The following is a 25020-nucleotide window of genomic DNA, read 5'->3' as shown; positions in this document are numbered from 1 at the left end:
CCTAGCACTTATATCGACTTTAAGACTAAGTTACATGTGTGAATAATTTCGAAAAACTATTAATAATCAAAAACAAATGTATGTTGCATTTATGAAACAAAAAAATAGATTGCATCACCAAGTGCAATTTCCAATCCAAGTTATAAAAGTATTCATATGTGGTGCTCTCTTGCTTGCGTGCATGCGTGCGGATGGAAGTTAGAAAAAAAAAAAGAAATTAGATAGGAAACCACCATCCATCCTTGTTCTCATGTGCACTCTGTGGTAGTTGGTGGCAACAACTAACACATTTTTATTGAACACACTAGGAGTCTTATTGTTACCAAAAGAGATTAACTCAGCTTTTATTTTAGGCAAGCCACAAACAGAAGCTTAGAGTAGCCAGCGTTCACTGCAAATCATGCACATTGGTGAACTCAAACATAGACACAACAGTCCTTCCATACTCTCAAAATTCATAGATAATTACTATCAACCTGCAACAAGGCACAGGAAGGCAGGCTGCAAAAGAACCATCATTCAGCTTTCCATGAAGGGAGGAGTATCAGAGTCCCTCCATGTGCTCATTGAAGAAGCATATCTATCACCCTTGACAGCATCTGTTGAAGCATACGACTCAAGTTCAGCCATTTCTTCAGGCGTAAGTTTCACTGACAGTGCTCCAATATTCTGGTTGAAGTTCTCAATCTTGGTGGTGCCTGGTATAGGACAGACATCACTTCCCTGGTGATGAACCCAAGCCAATGCAAGCTGTGAAGGGGTGCATCCCTTCCTCTTAGCCATTTCATTTACACGCTCAAATATAAGTGCATTTTCCTCGAGATTCCCAGGTTGAAATCTGGGCACACTCTGCAAAATCATTCATCTTTCAATGAATGGAACATGAAACAAAAGGCTCAAATACATACAAACAAAAAAACAAAGAAAATGTACTCAGACATCCGCTGTGCCGGTGACATTAATAGTTCAGTTATCTTCTTTATTTAACATAAAGAGAATCTACGAAACCATAAAACAATGGAAGAGCAAAATGCTGGAAATGAAAAAGTTCTGAAATGTTTGACCAAAAAAAAGGTTCTAAGATGAACAATTGATCCAGAAGAAGAAACAATTATGAAATGTGAAAACAAAATTACAGGAAATAGGTTTCTGGGTAACTATAAACAAAAATAACTACTATTTTAATGCAAACATTACCTGGATGCACCTCTGATTCCATTTCTCCTTTATATGTCTAGGAGGCAATTTGGTTGCATGCAATTCAGTTGCACATAATTCAATGACAGTCTGCAATTCAACTGCTTGCAACTGGAATTATAGTTGTAGAAAGGGGCCTTGTTTGGTTATCAGTAATTGAAAATTGCAAATGTAATTAAAACTGTTTCGTTGTTTGATTTGGAAAGAGATACAGTTACCCTACAATTAAGCTAGTAAGGTTATCCCTGACAAACAATAAACTATTCACCTTTTCGATGATAGTATAACATTTATCATATTATTTTTATAATTATAATAGGAAAAATATTGCTACTAAATTCTCATTGGCTTAGCATAAGAATAATTACTAAAGCAATTACATAAATGTCAAAACAATTTAATACAATAATAACGAGACGCATTACTATCATATGCAATTATAATTCATAAAATTTTAATGTTAATGAAATAACAATACTATAATAATCATACAGTATCCTAGTAATAATAGTAACATTGTTGCAATATTCTAATAAATTAAATATAATATATTTTACAATCATTATATTAATAACTTAATACTGTTCTAATAGTATTATATCACAATAACATAAAATTATTATAATATGATAAAACTATTATAACACAATAATAATATAATATAGAATTGATGGAGACATCAGCTAGGCCACCATTTTATTTGCATATTTATTTTATTTTTATTTCTGAGCTTGTTTGCATTTTAGGGCTTATTTGTGTTATTTGTGGGCTTATTAGGAGTTATTTTTGTGTAAGAGGGTTTTATGTTAATTGTGTTTATTTGGCCCTATATGTAGGAAACTATTTTCATGATTAGGATTTTAATGAACGATTAAGAACTTTCTTTTCCCCCACATCTCCTTCTTCTCTCTTCCTCCTTCTCTTTCCTCCTGTTCTTCCTCCCCTCCTCCTGTTCTTCCTCCCCTTCCTCTGTTTTCACATTTTACAATTACAACAATCATCCCGAGTTGAAGTACCAGCGTGGCAGCCACCTCTCCCGGGAATAATTTTGCATCAACTTGGTATCAGAGCCTCGGGTTTTGCCTCTGTGCCAAAGCCCCGGTCCCTAAACAACGTCTTTCTCCCTTGCTGCCACTTGAATCCACCGCCACCCCCGCTACGCAGCCTCATCCCACCGCCTCCGCCTCCCTAACACTGCTCTCCATCGACTTCCCACGGCCCACCACCCCTTTCCTCTCTCTCTCTCTCGATGCTCATAAAAAAAAAAAAGGAATCTCTCTCTTTCTCTCTCGGTTCAAACCAGAGGAGAAAGGAAAACCCCTTTCCACCGTCGAGCCACGCCGCTTCCATCCTCCGCCTGCGCCGTTGCCAGACGTCACCCGAGCTCCAGACTTTACCCGAGCCCCATCAGCCAGGTTCCCATCTACCCGTTCCCCTTCCCCCCTTCCCACCAGTCATCACGCCCGTGCTTGCCTCCACCGCCGCCATCAGTCGCCGCCAGCAACGCCCGAACCACCATAGGAAGATCTTCCCCAGCTCCGCGTCGCGCCGCCTCCCCGCCGCCGAATTCCGCTGACGAGCAGACCGCCCGCAGCGCCACCCCGCTTCCGCCTGCACCGCCGGAAGCCGCCTTCGGCCGTGACCGGCCATCCCTCTCCGGCCGCCGTCCGTCGCCGCAGAGCCCCGCCGCAGCCCGTCCCCGCAACCGCCGCCACGAGGAACGACCCGCCCTCCCGAACCGTCGGGAGGTTGAAGACCATCAGCCCTAACGGGTAAGAGCCAAACCCGTTAACCCGCTCCCCACTAGCCCGATCCGTCCCCCCTTCAAAAAAAAACAAAAAAAAAAGCTACGCACGTGACTTGCACGTGATGGACCCTTAATGGGTTTTCAGAGCGGGTCAAACCCATTAACCCGACTCTTAACGGGTCTGAGTTAAAAAAAAAGAGAAAAAAAAGGAAAAAAAAAGACCTACCTCTGTTCGTCTTCTCCGGCCGCACGCCGCGCCGCCGCCCTTGAGCGCCGCTCCACCCGTGCGGCCGCCAAGCTCCGCCGCACGCCGCCCACCCTTCGCCGCTTCCGCTCCACCGGCCGAAGCCACCATCCCCTTCTTTCTTCGGTGTCTGCCTCCACCGCGCCGCCCAACCCCTCCTACTTCTTCCCTCGAGCTCCGCCTCCGCCGTCGCAGCAGCTCCGCCGCCACCCGCTTGCCGCTTCCTCTGCTCCGTCGCTCCGGCCGACCGCAGCGCCTCCTCGACTGCGGCCACCGGCTTCGGCCTTCGCCATCAACGCCGCCGAAGCTTCCGCCCTCGCGCTCCGCCCTCCCTTCGCCGCCACCGTCGCCGCTGCAACAACCTCCTCCATCTTCCTCACCGGCCATCGCCCCTCCCCAAAAACCAAATCCCCGTTCACCCCATCGGAACCCCTCCTTCCCCCTCTTTCTGACCCACAGACAGAGGCCCTCGGGGCCATCACTTCAAGCCCATCCAGAGGCCCAAAGGCTAACCAGTCCCCACATCAACCCCAGCAGGCTCTTCATCAACCCGTGCGCCAGCAGCATCCCCTCTTCACAGCTTCAACCTCCAGCCGTTCATATCTCCTCGGCGTCCACTTCAATCGTGCAACAAGCTGGGTTCAGCAATCAACACCACTGAGTTCCTGCATTGCGTCCGACGACGTCTCCATTGCTTGAAAAGCCACAAGCGAACGACTCTGATCGCCTACTTCACGATAGGTAATAAGGTTTCCACTTTTCTTGGGCTTGCTCATTTAATTATGTTCTAGTTCTCTTGCATGATAGCCACATTTTGAAACTTATATTGCTATCAAAATTCAGAACATCAAACCTTTCATTTCCGAACCCATCCTATTACCCATTAAATCTTGATATTAAATTAGCACACTCTTGTAACAGGACGTTTCTCAGCATTCTTCGATCAGATTGATTTAGGATCAAAACAACTGTACTACTTGATTGCAATCTAATTTCTTAAATTGAATAATCTTAATCCTTAATTCCGAATAACCGAAGTAAAAATCAGCAATATTTAAACTTTAAGTTATTCTTGTGAAAACTTGCTGATCTCTGAAATCATAATAGATTGCATTAGTAGGTTGTCCTGAATCAAATTTGATATTGCATCATATTTATTAGGGTTTCATTAGTAATATTGCATTTCACATCATCATCTAGTGTTGTCATTGCATACCAACCCGTAGTGATAGGGAGTATTATTTCAATCAACCTAAAATCCTTGTAGCTACCATGAATCCCGATGTTTTGAGACCTCTCATGGAACAGCTCGATGCCATGCGGGCTGGAAACGAGGAGTTCAAACAAGAAATCCATGAGCTCATGCGAAATTCTAAGACCCCTAAACCACCAACCCCCATTACAGCTCAACCTAAAATCGGTTTGGCCGTACCACCTATAATCCTCCCCCATCCCCCTAGGAACCAACCACCTCCTGTTCACCAGCGCGATCTAGATGCGAGGCTGCTGCATACCGTAAGAATAGAGGCCCCTACCTTTGCTGGTCAATCCGAGCCAAGCGTGTATCTCGATTGGAGAGCCGCCATGGATAATTACCTTAAGTGGAACGAAATGACTGACGATAAAAAAGTGCGATTTGCCAAAATGAAGCTTATTGGGTAAGCTCACTGGTACTGGCATAATGTTGAACATATGCGTGAGATCCAAAGGCTTCCTCGTATAACTACATGGGAGGATATGAAAGAAAAGCTAAATGAGAAGTATCTGCCATTTTCGTACCGACAACGCCTTATGGATAGGTGGCAGAAGCTAACTCAAAGGACATCGACGGTTGCTGATTACATCGCACGATTTGAGGAGTTTCATAAAAAGTGCGGTGTAATAGAAGGGGAGACCCTTACCCTCTTTAGGTTTCGGGCAGGACTCCGCGAGGAGATCCAGAAAGAACTACTTCTCCGAGAGATTACCACTCTTAATCAAGCATACCAGTTGGCTCAAGATGTAGATAGTTTCTTAAGACTACCTGTGGTGAGGCCCATCGACCCTCGACCACTGGCCCTAGGAGCCCGACCTAACCAAAATTATCTCCCACAACCTAGACCACTTTTCAATCCTCCTAATCAGCTTGGCCTAACCCCAGCACCGACTAGGACCTCCCCGATGCCTGTCCCAAACCCTTCAACTGATAAGGAAAAAGGAATATTGGGTTCCTACCCTCCTTCTCGAAGCCAAATCCAATGCTTCTGGTGCCAAAGGTCCGACCACATTGCGTCCCAATGCCCTGCCAAAACTTACCTGATTACTGAACCAAAAGCTGGGATCCAAAAGACCGAATATGTCGAAGAAGTCTATGAATCAAATATAGAAGACTATGTAGAAGACTTTGAAGACGAACCCACAGAATTAGACTTTGTCCAAAATGATTCCCAAAAGGAGCCTATTGATCTAAGTACAACCAAGCCACTTCACATCACTACTATCGAAGAGGTAGTGACAGATATTGAGAGCCAGTCACCTGAATTGGCACTTGTAGCTAAAGATACCCATGTGGCGTCCAATCTTGAACATTCCCCTATAGTAGTTTCCCTTCTAGAGGAGTTTCATGATGTAGTCCCTGATGATCTTTCAGATGCACTTTCTCTAATGTGTGATATCCAACGTGCAATTGATCTAGTTTCCGGAGCATCTCTGCCCAACCTTCCACATCATAGGCTCAGACCGAATGCATATGCTAGGACCTGAAATTTAATGTTACCGACAGTTGAGTTTGCATGTAATAATTCGGCTAACAAGTCCATAGATATGAGTCCATTCGAAGTGGTGCATGATTACAAACCTAGGCAACCCATAGACATGTTTTTCATGTCTCATCAGTATAGAGTCTTTGAGTCTGCACAATCAATTGCATCACATCCACATTCATTGCATCAAAAAATCAGTAATTGAAGTCACTTTAATAACTTAAAATATAAATCCCTCGCTGATTGACACAGACGTTATAAAGAGTTAAGTGAAAAAGATTACGTCATGATAAGAATTAGGTTTGAACAATTTTCTTCAGATACGTTTAAGAAATTGCAAACTTGTAGTGCGGAACCGTTCAAAATCTTAAAGAAAATTAGTTTGAATGCATATGTTGTGGATCTTCCTGCTGACTATGGGATTAGTGCGACATTTAATATTGAAGATTTAGTCCCATACAAAAAGACAATATTCATGCCTTCTGACCCCTTTATTGATATACCTGCCCATGTTGGACACCCTGATCTATTACCTGCCGTTGAGCCACCACCTCCCAAATTTCATGCACGCAGAAAACAAATAGAACATATATTGGATGAGCAGGTTATTTCAACCAGGAACGGTGGTTACCAACGTTACCTTGTTCGGTGAAAAGGTCGACCAAAGTCTGATGTGACGTGGATTTTCAGAGCACAGTTGCAGCGCCTTGACCCCAATCTTCTGGAGCAATACGACAACCGGTCAGACCTGTACTCGACGGGGTCGAGTTTTTCTCATCCGGAAAGAGTTGATGGGGACATCAGAGCCCTTCATCCAGATGATCCTGAGCCTCCGGATTGAGTCAGACTCGGATTGGGTCCATTTTTTCCCACCCGGGAGGAGTTGATGGGGACATCAGGTAGGCCACCATTTTATTTGCATATTTATTTTATTTTTATTTATGGGCTTGTCTGCATTTTAGGGCTTATTTGTGTTATTTGTGGGCTTATTAGGAGTTATTTTTGTGTAAGGGGGTTTTATGTTAATTGTGTTTATTTGGCCCTATATGTAGGAAACTATTTTCATGATTAGGGTTTTAATGAACGATTAAGAACTTTCTTTTCCCCCACATCTCCTTCTTCTCTCTTCCTCCTTCTCTTTCCTCCTGTTCTTCCTCCCCTCCTCCTGTTCTTCCTCCCCTTCCTCTGTTTTCACATTTTACAATTACAACAATCATCCCGAGTTGAAGTACCAGCGTGGCAGCCACCTCTTCCGGGAATAATTTTGCATCAACTTGGTATCATAGCCTCGGGTTTTGCCTCTGTGCCAAAGCCCCGGTCCCTAAACAGCGTCTTTCTCCCTTGCTGCCACTTGAATCCACCGCCACCCCCGCTACGCAGCCTCATCCCACCGCCTCCGCCTCCCTGACACTGCTTCTCCATCGACTTCCCACGGCCCACCACCCCTTTCCTCTCTCTCTCTCTCGATGCTCATAAAAAAAAAAAGGAATCTCTCTCTTTCTCTCTCGGTTCAAACCAGAGGAGAAAGGAAAACCCCTTTCCACCGTCGAGCCATGCCGCTTCCATCCTCCGCCTGCGCCGTTGCCAGACGTCACCCGAGCTCCAGACTTTACCCGAGCCCCATCAGCCAGGTTCCCATCTACCCGTTCCCCTTCCCCCCTTCCCACCAGTCATCACGCCCGTGCTTGCCTCCACCGCCGCCATCAGTCGCCGCCAGCAACGCCCGAACCACCATAGGAAGATCTTCCCCAGCTCCGCGTCGCGCCGCCTCCCCGCCGCCGAATTCCGCTGACGAGCAGACCGCCCGCAGCGCCACTCCGCTTCCGCCTGCACCGCCGGAAGCCGCCTTCGGCCGTGACCGGCCATCCCTCTCCGGCCGCCGTCCGTCGCTGCAGAGCCCCGCCGCAGCCCGTCCCCGCAACCGCCGCCACGAGGAACGACCCGCCCTCCCGAACCGTCGGGAGGTTGAAGACCATCAGCCCTAACGGGTAAGAGCCAAACCCGTTAACCCGCTCCCCACTAGCCCGATCCGTCCCCCCTTCAAAAAAAAACAAAAAAAAAAGCTACGCACGTGACTTGCACGTGATGGACCCTTAATGGGTTTTCAGAGCGGGTCAAACCCGTTAACCCGACTCCTAACGGGTCTGAGTTAAAAAAAAAAGAGAAAAAAAAGGAAAAAAAAAGACCTACCTCTGTTCGTCTTCTCCGGCCGCACGCCGCGCCGCCGCCCTTGAGCGCCGCTCCACCCGTGCCGCCGCCAAGCTCCGCCGCACGCCGCCCACCCTTCGCCGCTTCCGCTCCACCGGCCGAAGCCACCATCCCCTTCTTTCTTCGGTGTCTGCCTCCACCGCGCCGCCCAACCCCTCTCCGCCTCCGCCGTCGCAGCAGCTCCGCCGCCACCCGCTTGCCGCTTCCTCTGCTCCGTCGCTCCGGCCGACCACAGCGCCTCCTCGACTGCGGCCACCGGCTTCGGCCTTCGCCATCAACGCCGCCGAAGCTTCCGCCCTCCCTTCGCCGCCACCGTCGCCGCTGCAACAACCTCCTCCATCTTCCTCACCGGCCATCGCCCCTCCCCAAAAACCAAATCCCCGTTCACCCCATCGGAACCCCTCCTTCCCCCTCTTTCTGACCCGCAGACAGAGGCCCTCGGGGCCATCACTTCAAGCCCATCCAGAGGCCCAAAGGCTAACCAGTCCCCACATCAACCCCAGCAGGCTCTTCATCAACCCGTGCGCCAGCAGCATCCCCTCTTCATAGCTTCAACCTCCAGCCGTTCATATCTCCTCGGCGTCCACTTCAATCGTGCAACAAGCTGGGTTCAGCAATCAACACCACTGAGTTCCTGCATTGCGTCCGACGACGTCTCCATTGCTTGAAAAGCCACAAGCGAACGACTCTGATCGCCTACTTCACGACAGGTAATAAGGTTTCCACTTTTCTTGGGCTTGCTCATTTAATTATGTTCTAGTTCTCTTGCATGATAGCCACATTTTGAAACTTATATTGCTATCAAAATTCAGAACATCAAACCTTTCATTTCCGAACCCATCCTATTACCCATTAAATCTTGATATTAAATTAGCACACTCTTGTAACAGGACGTTTCTCAGCATTCTTCGATCAGATTGATTTAGGATCAAAACAACTGTACTACTTGATTGCAATCTAATTTCTTAAATTGAATAATCTTAATCCTTAATTCCGAATAACCGAAGTAAAAATCAGCAATATTTAAACTTTAAGTTATTCTTGTGAAAACTTGCTGATCTCTGAAATCATAATAGATTGCATTAGTAGGTTGTCCTGAATCAAATTTGATATTGCATCATATTTATTAGGGTTTCATTAGTAATATTGCATTTCACATCATCATCTAGTGTTGTCATTGCATACCAACCCGTAGTGATAGGGAGTATTATTTCAATCAACCTAAAATCCTTGTAGCTACCATGAATCCCGATGTTTTGAGATCTCTCATGGAACAGCTCGATGCCATGCGGGCTGGAAACGAGGAGTTCAAACAAGAAATCCGTGAGCTCATGCGAAATTCTAAGACCCCTAAACCACCAACCCTCATTACAGCTCAACCTAAAATCGGTTTGGCCGTACCACCTATAATCCTTCCCCATCCCCATAGGAACCAACCACCTCCTGTTCACCAGCGCGATCTAGATGCGAGGCTGCTGCATACCGTAAGAATAGAGGCCCCTACCTTTGCTGGTCAATCCGAGCCAAGCGTGTATCTCGATTGGAGAGCCGCCATGGATAATTACCTTAAGTGGAACGAAATGACTGACGATAAAAAAGTGCGATTTGCCAAAATAAAGCTTATTGGGTAAGCTCACTGGTACTGGCATAATGTTGAACATATGCGTGAGATCCAAAGGCTTCCTCGTATAACTACATGGGAGGATATGAAAGAAAAGCTAAATGAGAAGTATCTGCCATTTTCGTACCGACAACGCCTTATGGATAGGTGGCAGAAGCTAACTCAAAGGACATCGACAGTTGCTGATTACATCGCACGATTTGAGGAGTTTCATAAAAAGTGCGGTGTAATAGAAGGGGAGACCCTTACCCTCTTTAGGTTTCGGGCAGGACTCCGCGAGGAGATCCAGAAAGAACTACTTCTCCGAGAGATTACCACTCTTAATCAAGCATACCAGTTGGCTCAAGATGTAGATAGTTTCTTAAGACTACCTGTGGTGAGGCCCATCGACCCTCGACCACTGGCCCTAGGAGCCCGACCTAACCAAAATTATCTCCCACAACCTAGACCACTTTTCAATCCTCCTAATCAGCTTGGCCTAACCCCAGCACCGACTAGGACCTCCCCGATGCCTGTCCCAAACCCTTCAACTGATAAGGAAAAAGGAATATTGGGTTCCTACCCTCCTTCTCGAAGCCAAATCCAATGCTTCTGGTGCCAAAGGTCCGACCACATTGCGTCCCAATGCCCTGCCAAAACTTACCTGATTACTGAACCAAAAGCTGGGATCCAAAAGACCGAATATGTCGAAGAAGTCTATGAATCAAATATAGAAGACTATGTAGAAGACTTTGAAGACGAACCCACAGAATTAGACTTTGTCCAAAATGATTCCCAAAAGGAGCCTATTGATCTAAGTACAACCAAGCCACTTCACATCACTACTATCGAAGAGGTAGTGACAGATATTGAGAGCCAGTCACCTGAATTGGCACTTGTAGCTAAAGATACCCATGTGGCGTCCAATCTTGAACATTCCCCTATAGTAGTTTCCCTTCTAGAGGAGTTTCATGATGTAGTCCCTGATGATCTTTCAGATGCACTTTCTCTAATGTGTGATATCCAACGTGCAATTGATCTAGTTTCCGGAGCATCTCTGCCCAACCTTCCACATCATAGGCTCAGACCGAATGCATATGCTAGGACCTGAAATTTAATGTTACCGACAGTTGAGTTTGCATGTAATAATTCGGCTAACAAGTCCATAGATATGAGTCCATTCGAAGTGGTGCATGATTACAAACCTAGGCAACCCATAGACATGTTTTTCATGTCTCATCAGTATAGAGTCTTTGAGTCTGCACAATCAATTGCATCACATCCACATTCATTGCATCAAAAAATCAGTAATTGTAGTCACTTTAATAACTTAAAATATAAATCCCTTGCTGATTGACACAGACGTTATAAAGAGTTAAGTGAAAAAGATTACGTCATGATAAGAATTAGGTTTGAACAATTTTCTTCAGATACGTTTAAGAAATTGCAAACTTGTAGTGCGGAACCGTTCAAAATCTTAAAGAAAATTAGTTTGAATGCATATGTTGTGGATCTTCCTGCTGACTATGGGATTAGTGCGACATTTAATATTGAAGATTTAGTCCCATACAAAAAGACAATATTCATGCCTTCTGACCCCTTTATTGATATATCTGCCCATGTTGGACACCCTGATCTATTACCTGCCGTTGAGCCACCACCTCCCAAATTTCATGCACGCAGAAAACAAATAGAACATATATTGGATGAGCAGGTTATTTCAACCAGGAACGGTGGTTACCAACGTTACCTTGTTCGGTGAAAAGGTCGACCAAAGTCTGATGTGACGTGGATTTCCAGAGCACAGTTGCAGCGCCTTGACCCCGATCTTCTGGAGCAATACGACAACCGGTCAGACCTGTACTCGACGGGGTCGAGTTTTTCTCATCCGGAAAGAGTTGATGGGGACATCAGAGCCCTTCATCCAGATGATCCTGAGCCTCCGGATTGAGTCAAACTCGGATTGGGTCCATTTTTTCCCACCCGGGAGGAGTTGATGGGGACATCAGGTAGGCCACCATTTTATTTGCATATTTATTTTATTTTTATTTATGGGCTTGTCTGCATTTTAGGGCTTATTTGTGTTATTTGTGGGCTTATTAGGAGTTATTTTTGTGTAAGGGGGTTTTATGTTAATTGTGTTTATTTGGCCCTATATGTAGGAAACTATTTTCATGATTAGGGTTTTAATGAACGATTAAGAACTTTCTTTTCCCCCACATCTCCTTCTCTCTTCCTCCTTCTCTTTCCTCCTGTTCTTCCTCCCCTCCTGTTCTTCCTCCCCTTCCTCTGTTTTCACATTTTACAATTACAACAATCATCCCGAGTTGAAGTACCAGCGTGGCAGCCACCTCTTCCGGGAATAGTTCTGCATCAAGAATAATAAAAAGTACAGCAATAATATATTATAATCTTATATAATATTACCATTTATGATAATATCATTATAATAGTATAATATTACTTCATTAATAATATTACAGTAATATTATTATTATTACTTTAATTATAAGGACAACGTGGAGAAGAAGGGGAATGTTTGGAGTGGTAAGCGAAACTCTTCTAAAGGACTTTTCCCATTACAAGATTCCTTGTAGTTGAAATAACCAATTTTGTTTGCAATTCTAGTTACAACTTTTGGGACCTTTTCCTGAGTTGAACTGCAACATGCAATTGCAATAGCAGGCCTCCAAACACTTGTTTTGGTTGCTTGCAATTCAATTGCAGTCAACTGCAACTGTAGGATGCTAATTACAGGAAACTAAACAGTCCCTACATATCTCTGTTTGTATCCATATAAGGGTATAGTTATTTTGTGCAAGTTGCAAAAAAAGGTTTACACTATAACGATCCAACACCTTAATCCCAAAAGGCTAGTCAGAATGTGTTTGGATTACTTGGCCCGGTTCAAGTAACAAGGATATGTGCACATATCAATGTGAAATTAAGTACATGCCCACAAAAGCCCTCACACACTCCCTATTTAATCTCTTGCATCCTCGCTAGGCCAAAGGTCCAACTACAATCACAAACACAACAATCAACCCATAGTCAGTCCCAGAAAAGCCTATATTACAGTGTTCTCTAGTCCACATATGCTATGAGCCGGGTCCACTTCGATACCATTTGCAACAACCCAGAACCTCATCCAAAAAGATTATTCAAAAGGTACTCTTTAGATATATTAGCCCTGTATAAGTATCTAAGATCTGCCCAATGCATAACTATGTGGGACTAAACACACACCCACATGAACCCTCGTATACCCACTTGCAAATTTAGTGATGGTGAAAGCAAAACAAAATGAACCACTAGTGTGATATACAAGGACTGAAATGATTACATGTTCTTAAAAAAACATATGCTTTGGACCCCTTGGGTGTATCACACCCACCAAATAGTTCTAGCAGCATAGTATGCTTCTTTTTCTTTTTCTTTTCATTGGTAGCTTGAGGGGGGGGGGGGGAGCTCAAATCATATGAAATCTTCCTATAAGCATTGTTGTGCGCTCAAATCATATGAAATCTTCCTATAAGCATTTTAAAGCTTGGAGACAGAATCCAACAATTTTGGTTATCATTTTTCAAACCACATAATTGAACTTGGCAATGCATGTAAAGTTCTCTCATTTTAGTCTAACGTCCTATAACTATGATACGTGCATCTGTATATACATAGATATGGTGTATATGTATACAAATACACACTCATTGATATATACACAATCTCATATTTAAAAAATTCATGTTCTGTATGGTAAGACAAAATAGGAAAGCTCACCAGCAAGAAAAATGGAAACCATTTAACAACCCATTGCATTCTAGAAGATAGCTTTTCTATGTCGCATCTTTAGATATTCTAAGTTCTTTATAAAAAAATATATAAATAAAGAAAAAGAAAATAAGAACATTGCCATCCATGTTTCATCTGATTGCATTGCACTTGCCAAATGCCATTGTCAACATATGTCAATACTACAATTTATAAATGCAGAAGTTGTTAAAATATATTGCCTAATGAACTAAAATTATGCATAGTCGAACTATAATTATAATTCGCTTTTGTTGGGATCATGAACAAAGGCATGTTGTATCAAGGAAAAGGCAACAACTTAATGTTGTGCAAACTGGACTCCTGCATTCACCATATGCAATAGAACCTTAAATACTTATCAAATTATCTGGATATGGATTTTGCAGATTGATGGTGGAGTTGGCCTTTCTAACAATGAATATTATCCACCATAATGGAAGTAGGTTTTATTTTCTTTTTTTTTTGTCTCTCTCTACCTTCCCCTCTAGAGTAAGAAAGTCCGCGAAATCCTCTCCATTTTCGGCCCTGCAGCAATGGGCCATGTTTAGGCGGTCTGGTTGTTGCTCGAGGAAGCGAGAATAGTACCGGCAAAGTTAACATGTGGAAGGGATGGGAGGGTTCCAAGCTTGAGTTCATAGGTTAAATTTGGCTTCCTTCTCTGACACTGATAGGCCTTGCCACTTATTCTTAGAAGTGCATTGTTGTTGGTTGCGAGCAAGGTGGAACTTTTCTTCTCCAAAGCTAGAGAGGTTCGGTAGTACGGGAGAAAAGAGTCTCAGAACTTGTGAAGATATGGAAGAGGATGTTGACATCAAGGTCCGCCGTACCGGTACCGGTCGGCGTACTGGTGGCCAGCCGAACTGGTACGGTACCGGTCCGGTCCATACCGTTTTTTTTTTTAAGTGTTGTCTCTGTTGGATCTTAAATTAAGTATTAAGTAAAGTTTGATGTTTTTTTATTGCTTTTTTCATGATTTTTGATGTTTCTATATTTAAATTTAGGGTTGAAATTTGAAACATAAATGATGCATGTTATTACTTCCTTCCGTTCCAAATGATAAAATGATACACATCTTCAAATTAAGATACAATCATTTACATACATTTAAAGCACTCTCGGATATCAAAATCGGGACGAGTGCCGATGGCTCTCGTAGATATCCGGATCATAAGTATAGTCAGGAGGAGGCAGATCAACCCAATCAGAAAGAACGCGCGCCAGGTTATAAGAACTGTCGGATCTCTCGCTCACGCTCTGGCTCTAAGAGGTGTCCTCTGATTGTGTAGGGGCCCATCGAAATATGACGGAAGCAAAATCCGATGCACCATATCCATATTCGTCAGGCTGAGGCTGTGGATAATAGAATCTGTATCCGTATAAAAGCTCATCTGCAGCTATATCCTGTCTTCCTGAATGACTTCGAGGAGCCCGTCTTCTATATCCAATGATATCCTCACAGAATCTGTCAGGTGGTCGACCGTGGTCCGTATCCTGTGTAGCACCCGTAAATTGGGACTCACCGGTGAAATGAAGACCACCCTCTGGCTGTGTCTCATAAGTACCATATTGTCCTCCGCTCCCTCCATGGCTAGAAGATCCATCACTACCAGAACCTTCATCGCTGCTAGTCCAAGTCTCCTCCTCGATACTCTCCATTGGAACCCTTTGTTTATCCTTTCTGGCCCTCTCTGTCTGGCTATGTCGCCCTTCTCTACTGAGCATCCCTCGATCAGCTCTCTCGGAGGGTGTCTCGTACAAATCATGTGGTGACTGGCTCCCCTATGACTGCAGCTAATCAGCTCTGGGAGTGCGTGAAATATTGCGCTCAGCCCATTGCTCTGGATCGACCCTAGCCTCGGTGGCTATGAAGCTAGCTGGCCGTGGAAGCGATCCTGGCTCGTCAAGTTCGGACTCCTGCTGCTGAACTACAAGCCAGTCGAGCAGTAGATCATCGTCATCATCGGTGATGGTCCCATACATAGGATCTGCATACTTGAGCTCTGCTTCCTCTTGAATGCACTTTAGCCTCAACCGCAAATTGTAGCACACATAAACAAGATCGTTGAGACGCTTTTGTGCCAAACGGTTCCTTTGTTTGTTGTGGATGAGGGCGAAGGTAGACCAATTGCACTCACAGCCACTAGAGGAGACTGTTTGGGAGAAGATTCGGATAACTATCCGCTTTAAATTTCTTGCGAACCCGCCAAAATGCACCCACCATTCAGCTGCAAAAATATTTATGAAAATTACATATATAATAGTTCCATATTAGTAACCAAGTAACACCAGATGAATGTCTTTCTGATATGTGACGTACCTGGATTTATATTGTGTTTGCTGACGACAGCCGCTCGTTGGCCAAAACTATAGCTGCCCTCTCTAAATATTTTGCTCTGTGAAAAAGAAGCGTGTTCTACCATGTTAATAATTGAAGATAACAGTATACTTACACATGCTGGTAATTACTAAATCATAGTTACCTCTTCAAGATATAGGGCCGCTTTTTCTGGATCATGCTCCATCTTGTAAATCATATTGCGCAAAGCATCCAGAAGTGTTTCATCCATATCAATTCCATCTATACTGTACTGAAACCGGAGGTTTAGATAGTATGTTGCACATATACGAGACTATCTTAGCATAATTACATAAGTACATCCATCACTTTAATTGTCAATATTCTTGCTTACCTGCTAGATGCAATTTTTTACCCATTTGTGCTCCCTACCGTCGCTCAATGATGTTGATGTACGACTGGCCATGCGCTGAATCTGTCTCCATAATCTGATCCTTTGCCTTAACCATCATGTGATACAAAAATTCCATCTGGGGGTAAATCTCGCTATCTACGGCCCGCAGCACTTCATATAATGGTTTGATAGCCTTGACTATTGTAGTAGCCCGCTGCCAGAATGACTGTCTCGTCACCAAGTCTTCTATCTTGCTCCCTTTAGTGCCGGCATAAGAATATCTACTATCATGCCACTCGGGAATGACAAACATCTGATGTAGGGCTCCTATCTTCTCGAGAATATTATCAAGTGCGATGAAGTTGGTAGCAAACCGTATGACTCCTAGTCTCAGAATCTCTCCCCCTGCATACTTTCTCATCAGTGAAAGGACCCAATTATGGTTATAAATATACCTGGTGATGCGTTGGGTTGTCTCCACCGTTTGCTGCACCCTACGGATCTTTTCAATATCCATTAGCATGAGATCAATACAATGTGCAGCACATGGGATCCAAAAAATATGTGGTCGCCGCTCCATCAAGATCTTCCCGGCAGTCTTATATTGCGGCCCATTATCAGTGACGACCTACACGACATTCTCCTCTCCTACCAGATCAATCACATTCTCCATAAGTTTCAGCATGTACGCAGTGTTGTGCACATAAGCCGAAGCATCAACCGACTTCTGGAAGAAGGTCTTTGCATCACAATATGTCAAAAAGTTGATGATGCTCCACCTAGTCGGATTGGTCCAACCATCGTACATAATGGTTAGTCCATATATGGGCCACTTGCTCTTGTAGGAGTCAATCCAATTCTCCAGCTCCTTATTGTTGTCAAGAAGCTCACAGTAGATGTCCTTCGGATCTGGAAGAACTACACCGGGACCGGTAGCTTGTATGGCGGCAATGGCAGACCTGTAGTACGTATTGTCTGCCACATTCGCTGGAATGTGGCTGAAGTGAAACAAGGATCTAATAGCTCGCCACATAGTTTCTTCTTATCCTTCATCCACATTGTATCTACCCCTTGCTGCCTTGAATCTCTGCTGCGGAGAGCATGCGGATCTACATCATTAATTGTCGCTCCTTATGGAATTTCTCAAGATGACTTCTTTCAGCTACCAAAACTATCCAGCATAGATGCAATCCGGCCACGTTCTTTGTCGACGCCCTTCCTGAATGAAGTTGTCCTCAAGAACTCTGGATCTTGTCTAGTGCTCCCAGAACCGTCGCCCGACTCATATGCAGAGGGCCCAAATCGAGCCCTATGCCTGGCCATCTCCTCCTGTTGCCACTGATTATCCAGGCTTGCCTGCATGGCCGCCTGAATATTTACCTCCTCCTCATCAAGATCCTCAACCTCCTCTGGCACTCTAGAGTGATAGGAAGGTAGCTCTGCCGCTCGGCAATCCACCTTCATCCTCTTCTTGAAAATCCTCTCCTTCGCTTTTTTGACCTCAACGAGATTCTACCTCATCAGCACACGAATCTCGTCCGGACAATTCGGACACGTAGCAACCTCACCGGAATTTCCGGCTAAGTGTTGCTTCAACCTGATTACCCCTCCTCCCTTGAAGATCTTGTCGCAAAAGTTACATTAAAACTGGTGTCGTTGTCCCTCTCTTCTAAGTCCTCGCCCATAAGACCAACCAATATCACTCTTTGTAGGGTTCGTTTTTCTTGATGGCTTCATTCCTACCATAAATATGCAACATATCAAAAAATTAAGCTAATGGAGTAAATTTTAGCATGATCTTATTTTTTTAAGCAATTTATAAACTATTTTTTTAAGCTACTTATTAACAAAATTAATGAAATAACATAGGACAAAGAAACCACACCTTAAATAGTCTTCGCTGGATTTTTTTGGAAGGAACTCCTCCTGAATTTATGGGCTATCTCTCAAATCTTTCCTTCTCTGGTTATCCCTCAGAAGCTCGCTGGATTTAAGAACTCTGGATGCTCTCATTCGGTTTTTATAACCGAACGAGTGAGGAAGGCCGAGGAGCAGGACGAGTGACTGTGCCATTGCCTGCTATCTCAACCACCAAATTTAAAAAAAGAAGTGGCCGTTGTCGGTCACTTCTTTTTTTCAAAAGAATGAGAAGTGGCCGAGGCCACTTCCTTTTTTTCAAAACAAACAAAAGTGGCCTCTTGGCCACTTCTTTTTTTCAAAAGAAAGAAGTGGCCTCTCTTTCTGAAACCACGCGCGGCGCAGTGGTTTCAAAAACCACAGCGCACGGCACTATGGTTGTTTAAAAAAAAAAATGGCGTACCGGTGCGAACCGGCCAGTTCGCACCGGTACGATGCCAGTACGGACCACATACCAGTCGGCTCTCCTATAAAAACCACCCGGTACCGGATTCCACGTGGATCCGATACCAATCTAAGGCCGGATCAGTACGTACCGGCCCGTACCGGCCAGTACAGCAGACTATGGTGGACATCCTCCATTATCTCTTGGTTAGGCCTTTGACGGGCCTTCATTTGGGCTATGAGCCCTTGTTTGGTTGTTCTGGCCTTTCGGCCTTTGTTACGTGCTGATCTAGCTCATATTGGGAAAGAAACTATGGTCCTTTGGCCAAAGCCCCTACCAGCTGCTTGCCCAATGAGGCAAGGCGGTTATACTCGCCCATACTTTGTATCAAGTGGCCATTTGAGCCAGACACTAGAAAAAGTAGGCATTTTGTTGCTTTTTATAGCATGGTTAAGGATTTTGGTGGGAAAATAATGATATGAAATGTCATGTTTCCTGTATCCTCAAGCTAATTTGGGGTAGTTGTGGAAAAATATAATGAAACATCTAAACCAAAAAATATTTTATAATATTTTCTACAACAACAAATTTTAACAAACAAATATATGTAATTTGCTAGTAAATTTTTTTTCTATATGTTCCTGTATCCTTTTTTGTTTCCCTTTTTTGTAAAATCAGTTGCTTGGTTACTCATCCAAATCAAATTCTCTCATCCATGTCCAGGCTACATCGATCCGAGTGTGAAAAGGCAGCAATAAAGGAAAAAGAAAGGACACACATAACACATGCATATGATTGTATTACTGTTTTCTAAATGACAATATGACGTCAGTTTTTGTTTCATCCTTGAATTAACACAAGCAGCAGTCTTAGTTGCTTAACTACCAGATGCGACCAATTTTGATAGGTAGATTATTATGTTTACAGGGTCCCTTGATCTATCCCGACCATACATTTGATAACTACCAATATCACATCGCATAATGTTCCATTAGCTATTTTCTATATACATATATAATTATTTTATCAGAAATACGCACCTTACGGAAGTCCTGGTCTGACAAAGTTTCGGCCATTTTCGGTCCAGCAGAAAAGAAACCCCTGCCTAATGGACTATATGCAACAATTCCAATACCAAGTTCTCTGGAAATCTCAAAACAAAAAATAAGAAAGGCAATATTAGAAAAATAAATGTTAGCCACCAATATGTAAACAAACTCACCTGCAAGTGGGAATTATATCTTCTTCAGCATCTCTCGTCCATAAAGACCACTCCAGCTGGACAGCAGTTATTGGATGAACTGCATGTGCCCTCCTGATTGTTGAAGCAGATGCTTCAGACAACCCAATGTATTTTATCTTTCCTTCTTCAACTAGTTTCTTGAGTTCTCCCATCTGATAATGGCAAAAGAAAATGATGATCAATTTACTAACCAACTTGTATTCAGGCAAAAAGGTGTCAAGGTACGAATATGAAAATATAAATTAATATTAGAACCTACAATACCCTTCACAAGCCGGATGAATAATACAGTCAAATGACATAGCATCATAGGTTTTACTGACTAAACACAACTGGGGAAATTAAAAAAAAAAAAAAAAACAGGTGCATGATTACAATAAACTCAAATGCTTCATAATTGTTATCCTTCCTATGGCATGATCAGTAAATTATAAATCACATCTGAATATAGGGCGATTTCACTTAGGACAATAAAGTGGCATTGTCCTCATACTAAGCTAGATACAAGATCAGTCCTATAAACTTCAACAACCGGTGGCAGTCATAGCTTGGCAATAAGCTTCTTCTCATCATTTGAAAATAAAAATGTTATGCTCCTACTCTTCTTAGACCTTCTTCTTATATGATAATACTCTTTTTTTACACTTCAGGCTCATGAACATTCCCAACTGGTTCTAAAATGTGATTCTCTGTTGTTACTACTTCATTCGCCTCTACATCACATGCAGATGGACCTTTGCATAACTTCCTTAGCAGTAATAATGATAGAAGACACATTCACATAGTCTACCAACCTCCCGGTCAATTTACAAAAGACCCTTTGTTATTACCTACGATCAAACTGGTAATAACTGTCTAGCATTCACTCTTTCAGTTCTTTTAAGCCTTACCTTGCAGCCTTCAATTTCTAAAGACTACAGTCTGCACATCCTAATATTTTAAAATCCAACCACCAAACTAGGATCTCAGTCCATTGTTCGTGCTGACAAGGTTTCAAGCTCATAGCAGAAAGTTCATCCCTAAATCATAGATTTCAGTTCTCCAGTTCTAACAGAATATCACTTCCCTTTCGTAGCCCATATTATGCCAACATATCATCATGATGTAGAATAAAACACTGTCAGTAATGAATGCTTTTTTCTAATCAACGGTCATTCTACTTTAACAACTCTCTCATATGAAGACACGCCCCATACGTAATACTTCCCCTACCTAGTGAAACTTTGAGAAAGTATAAGCATCTCTTATTTTGGTATATTTTTGTCCATCAAGACATAATAAAGGGTAAATATTTTTACCATCGTTTCATATGTTTTCACGAAAGAGAGGTTCGGAAAAGTTTCTTTGACCAAGAAGTGCACAAAGAAAGTACAGATGATAATATGCATTAATAAAATTTAAGAAAGCTTAAATAAGTAGGCTTAAGTAATGAAAGTGAGAAGGGAGAGACAAGAATGCATCATGTTCTAGAAAGCACCTTAAGTTTTAGAAAGCCTAAGCCTCTGAGATGAGGCAAATATTTTAAAAACATAAAATCATGAGTTGGACAATCCAGGTTCTTCAATCAGACATCATGTTCTATGAAGCACAATGTGTGTGTCGAAGTCTAACCCAAAAAAAAAAGAAACATACACCTTGCACAAAATTCTTAAGCAGAAAACGACATACCTTTTCTTTTCGAAGCAAGATGAAAGAAATTCATGATAAGAAGTAATTTTTAAAAGGAAATTCATTCAATTCCTTTCTCTTGACTCCCGGGAGAAAACTTCAACAGCCCCAAACATATGCTGGAGAACCCCAACTACCAAGTTCTCAAGTTAGGCTATCTTGGTCCAAACAAACCTTACTCAAGGTTTAGGACTAGGTGTAGGCCAGAACCCATGATCGACCATACCAGCTCAAGCCCCAGCATAGATGAAATCAATTCCAAGCATAATTAGACCAATGACCCTTGTTCTCCTTACATCTACTCCCAAGCACAAACCTTGGCCCTCCGCAAACAATAAAACTTAGCTTACACTTAACTCTCATTCCCATCCAACCCCTCTTCCATACTCGATGCTATACGGGGAAAAAAAGGAAAAAATGACAAAAAATGAGAGACATATTCAGACTCACCTCCTGCATGAGATAGTTTGGACCAATCCTTTGAGAATCGGGGAGAGACACGAAAGTAATCGGATAGCTGTGAAAAGCACATAGAGACTTGCAAAAACAGAGAGAGAGGTGAGAAAATGAGAAAAGAAGAGGGCCACCACCAAATGCCACTCTAATGAGGAAAGTTAGACAGGAGAAAAGATTAGGTTTAGACCCTGCTTGGCACTATTTTTTTCTATTTCTTTTTTAACAGAAGCATGGAATCTAATGTAGAACAGATGCTTGATTATCTTGGTTTTGTTTTTTTTTTTTTTTCTGAAACAACTTTCATTATTTTTGAAAAAAGTAAAAGTGAAATTTTTGTTTCTAGTTTTTTTAAAAGTGGGTTTGCACCTCTGTCATCCCCTTTGCCCGACCTTCCCATGATCAACACCCAACCTCCCTATATTCGCCTCGAGGACTTGTCCCTGGAGCAAGACCACCTCGCGATATCACCACCGTTGAGCACATTGGCCTCTTCTACCTAGCTTAAAACCAGATCGACCCACCTCCTCTCTCTTGCCTTCTACCCCACTCTGCCTCCTCCTATGCCCCCAACGATCTCCCTGCCTGTGATGACGATAACGTCGCCTACCAGCCTTGCAACCTTCCAAGCAACCACAACCGAACTTTTCCATGGTCGTTGCCATCTCCGACATCACCCAAACCCACTCCGTCCTCGAGATCCCTGGTGAGCGCCTCGACCATGAGGCCATCAACAATGCTTGCGCCCTAATCGCCGAGATTGAGGCCACCCTTGCACAGAACCTCAAGGAGATCGTCCGCACCCCAGTGCTACCTCCCAGCCTTAACATGGTTGAGTGGCTTCTCTTGTTGTTAAAAAAAAAAGTGTAAACCAAACATTTTTTTTAACAGATATCTAAAAAAATGGAAATAGAATTCCTATTTCCAGATTTTTATTCTTAAGGGTCCTTTCCTTCTTTTAGGATATATTCTAAGACTATAGACAACATCAAGGTTAAATAGTACTCATAGCCCGAGGGAATGATGTAGGGTTAAACTTAAAGGTGCCTTAGCATAAAAGCTAGACTATAAAAATCACCATTTCTTTTTGGCATATCTTCACCAAGTAACTAAATATAATAGCTCGATTTTTTGGCCACAGTAGGTGTGTTTTCTGGATTCCATTTTATGTACAATTGTTTGATTGCAATCAGAATATGTAGTGTCTTTTGTTTTTTTTAAAAAAAATATCTTTGTATGAGGTTTTTTAGATGGGTACAGGTTTGCATTAAAACTAGAAGTAAATGCATTTCTGGGATAGCTCAAATTGGTTATATTATTAGATGCAGTAAGTTCCATTGTTTTAGATTGTTGTGATTTTTCTATTCGAGAAAGATTATTGTCCAAATTGCATTAAGAGTTTTGGCTTAGCTATTGCATGATCCTTATATAAACAATGCCTATTGGCCTGACCAAGATATCAAGATAAATACCAGATTTTCTTTATAGTGTCAATTACTTTTGTGAGGACCCGTGCGGGCGTGTATTTAGTCCCACATCGGTTATTCACTAGGTAAATCTTGGGTACTTATACAGGATCAAGGAACCCAAATAATACCTTCCAGCTAGCCATTTTGGGTGAGATCCTAGGTTGTTGCAAATGGTATCAGAGCGGATCCGGCCCATAACTTATGTAGACTAGGGAAAACTGCAGCATGGATCCAGTGGGGTTGACCACCGACCGATCATGGTGTTTGTGATTAGATTTGAATATATTTGAACCCTTAGCATAACGAGAACGTCAGGGCTTGAACGGGGGGAGTATGTGAGGATCCGTGCGGGCGTATGTTTAGTCCCACATCGGTTATTCGCTAGGTAGATCTTGGGTACTTATACAGGATCAAGGAACCCAAATAATACCTTCCGGCTAGTCATTTTGGATGAGATCCTGGATTGTTGCAACTTTAGTCCTTGCTCAAAAGCATGATTTGAAGCTATGAGTTTGTTCAACAAAAACAGATGAGATTCCTCTACCTACCCTTCAACTTTGTCTTCCAAACATTTGCAATTACTTCAATATTACAATTAAATCTAATTGGCATCTCTTGAACAAGTACAGATTATTTTTCCTCTCTGAGGTTTGCATTTCTCGAGAACTGCAAAACCTTGAGAGACATTTGGAAGGATGAACTCACCGTAACCTCGATGGGGACCCGAGTGTCAATTCGGTGCTGATAGTAGAGATCGATGCAGTCGACGCCAAGCCTCTTCAAGCTCGCCTCACAGGCGGCCCTCACATACGCCGGATCCCCACGTATCTCCATCTTCCCATCAGAAAAACTGATACCAAACTTGGTCGCCAGCTCCACCTTCTCCCTCATGCCGCCTTGCAGAGCCTAAAACAAACACCACGCAGGCATCAGGGAAGGACCTATGCTCAAGCCTCCAGTAGCACAAGAAGAGGGCAAAAGGGTTTACCTTGCCGAGGAGAACCTCGTTGGTGAAGGGGCCGTAGACGTCGGAGGTGTCGAGGAAGGTGACGCCGCTGCAGATGGCGTGGTGGATGAGGGCGATCATGTCGGGTTCCGGCTTCGGGGGTCCGTAGAAGGCGGACATCCCCATGCAACCCAGGCCCTGGGCGGAGACCTCCAGACCCTGGGAGCCCAGCTTCATGCGCCCCACTCTCGCCATGGCTCTTGCACCACCTACTGCTGCTTCCTGTTCTGTTTTAGGCTGGGGATGGCTGGTTTAACATATTGTCACACCATTTTATACTGTCTAGGGATAAACGGAAGCTCTTGCGTCATTACTCAGGAAAAACCGAATTTAAAATTAAAAAAAAAAGGTTAATTGACTTTCCCATCCCTCTAAAGACTCCAATGTAACAAAAAGTCCTTGTTAATTAAATCTAAAACAACCGGTCCAGAAACTTTCCAAACTGTAATTCCCGGTCCCTGAGCCCCTTTTATTTTGAAATAAGATACCGAAAATGCCCCTTCCCTCATGATCTCCCATTCTTCCGAAGAAGAAGAATTTCAGAGACTTTCCAAACTGTAATCTCCCAGCCGCGGCTGCTACCGACCGCGGCCTGCCCCCTCCCGCGGCCGCCGCCGGCCCGGCTCGCCTCCTCCCGAG

The 25020-nt window shown here is 43.4% G+C and overlaps 2 protein-coding genes across 2 annotated transcripts; both read right to left on the bottom strand.

Moving 5' to 3' along the window:
* Positions 1-268: 268 nt before the first annotated feature.
* Positions 269-24675, bottom strand: LOC103700686 (probable aldo-keto reductase 2). The gene is given in 6 exon segments (XM_039117188.1): positions 269-534; positions 536-849; positions 19583-19685; positions 19765-19937; positions 24081-24281; positions 24364-24675. Coding segments are annotated over 6 exon segments (1023 nt in total). The 5' UTR covers positions 24577-24675; the 3' UTR covers positions 269-515.
* Positions 12383-19576, bottom strand: LOC113461339. The gene is made up of 3 exons (XM_039117190.1): positions 16031-19576; positions 15868-15943; positions 12383-15775 (listed from the first exon to the last, which is right to left on the bottom strand). Exons 1-3 carry the CDS (start codon positions 16115-16117, stop codon positions 15342-15344), a joined length of 597 nt encoding a protein of 198 aa, XP_038973118.1. The 5' UTR covers positions 16118-19576; the 3' UTR covers positions 12383-15341.
* Positions 24676-25020: the final 345 nt, after the last annotated feature.

This window comes from Phoenix dactylifera, unplaced genomic scaffold (assembly GCF_009389715.1).
Source record: "Phoenix dactylifera cultivar Barhee BC4 unplaced genomic scaffold, palm_55x_up_171113_PBpolish2nd_filt_p 000189F, whole genome shotgun sequence".
NCBI lineage: Eukaryota > Viridiplantae > Streptophyta > Magnoliopsida > Arecales > Arecaceae > Phoenix > Phoenix dactylifera.
The sequence above is the reverse complement of the archived record's forward strand: the minus strand, read 5'-3'. Positions and strand labels throughout refer to the sequence as shown.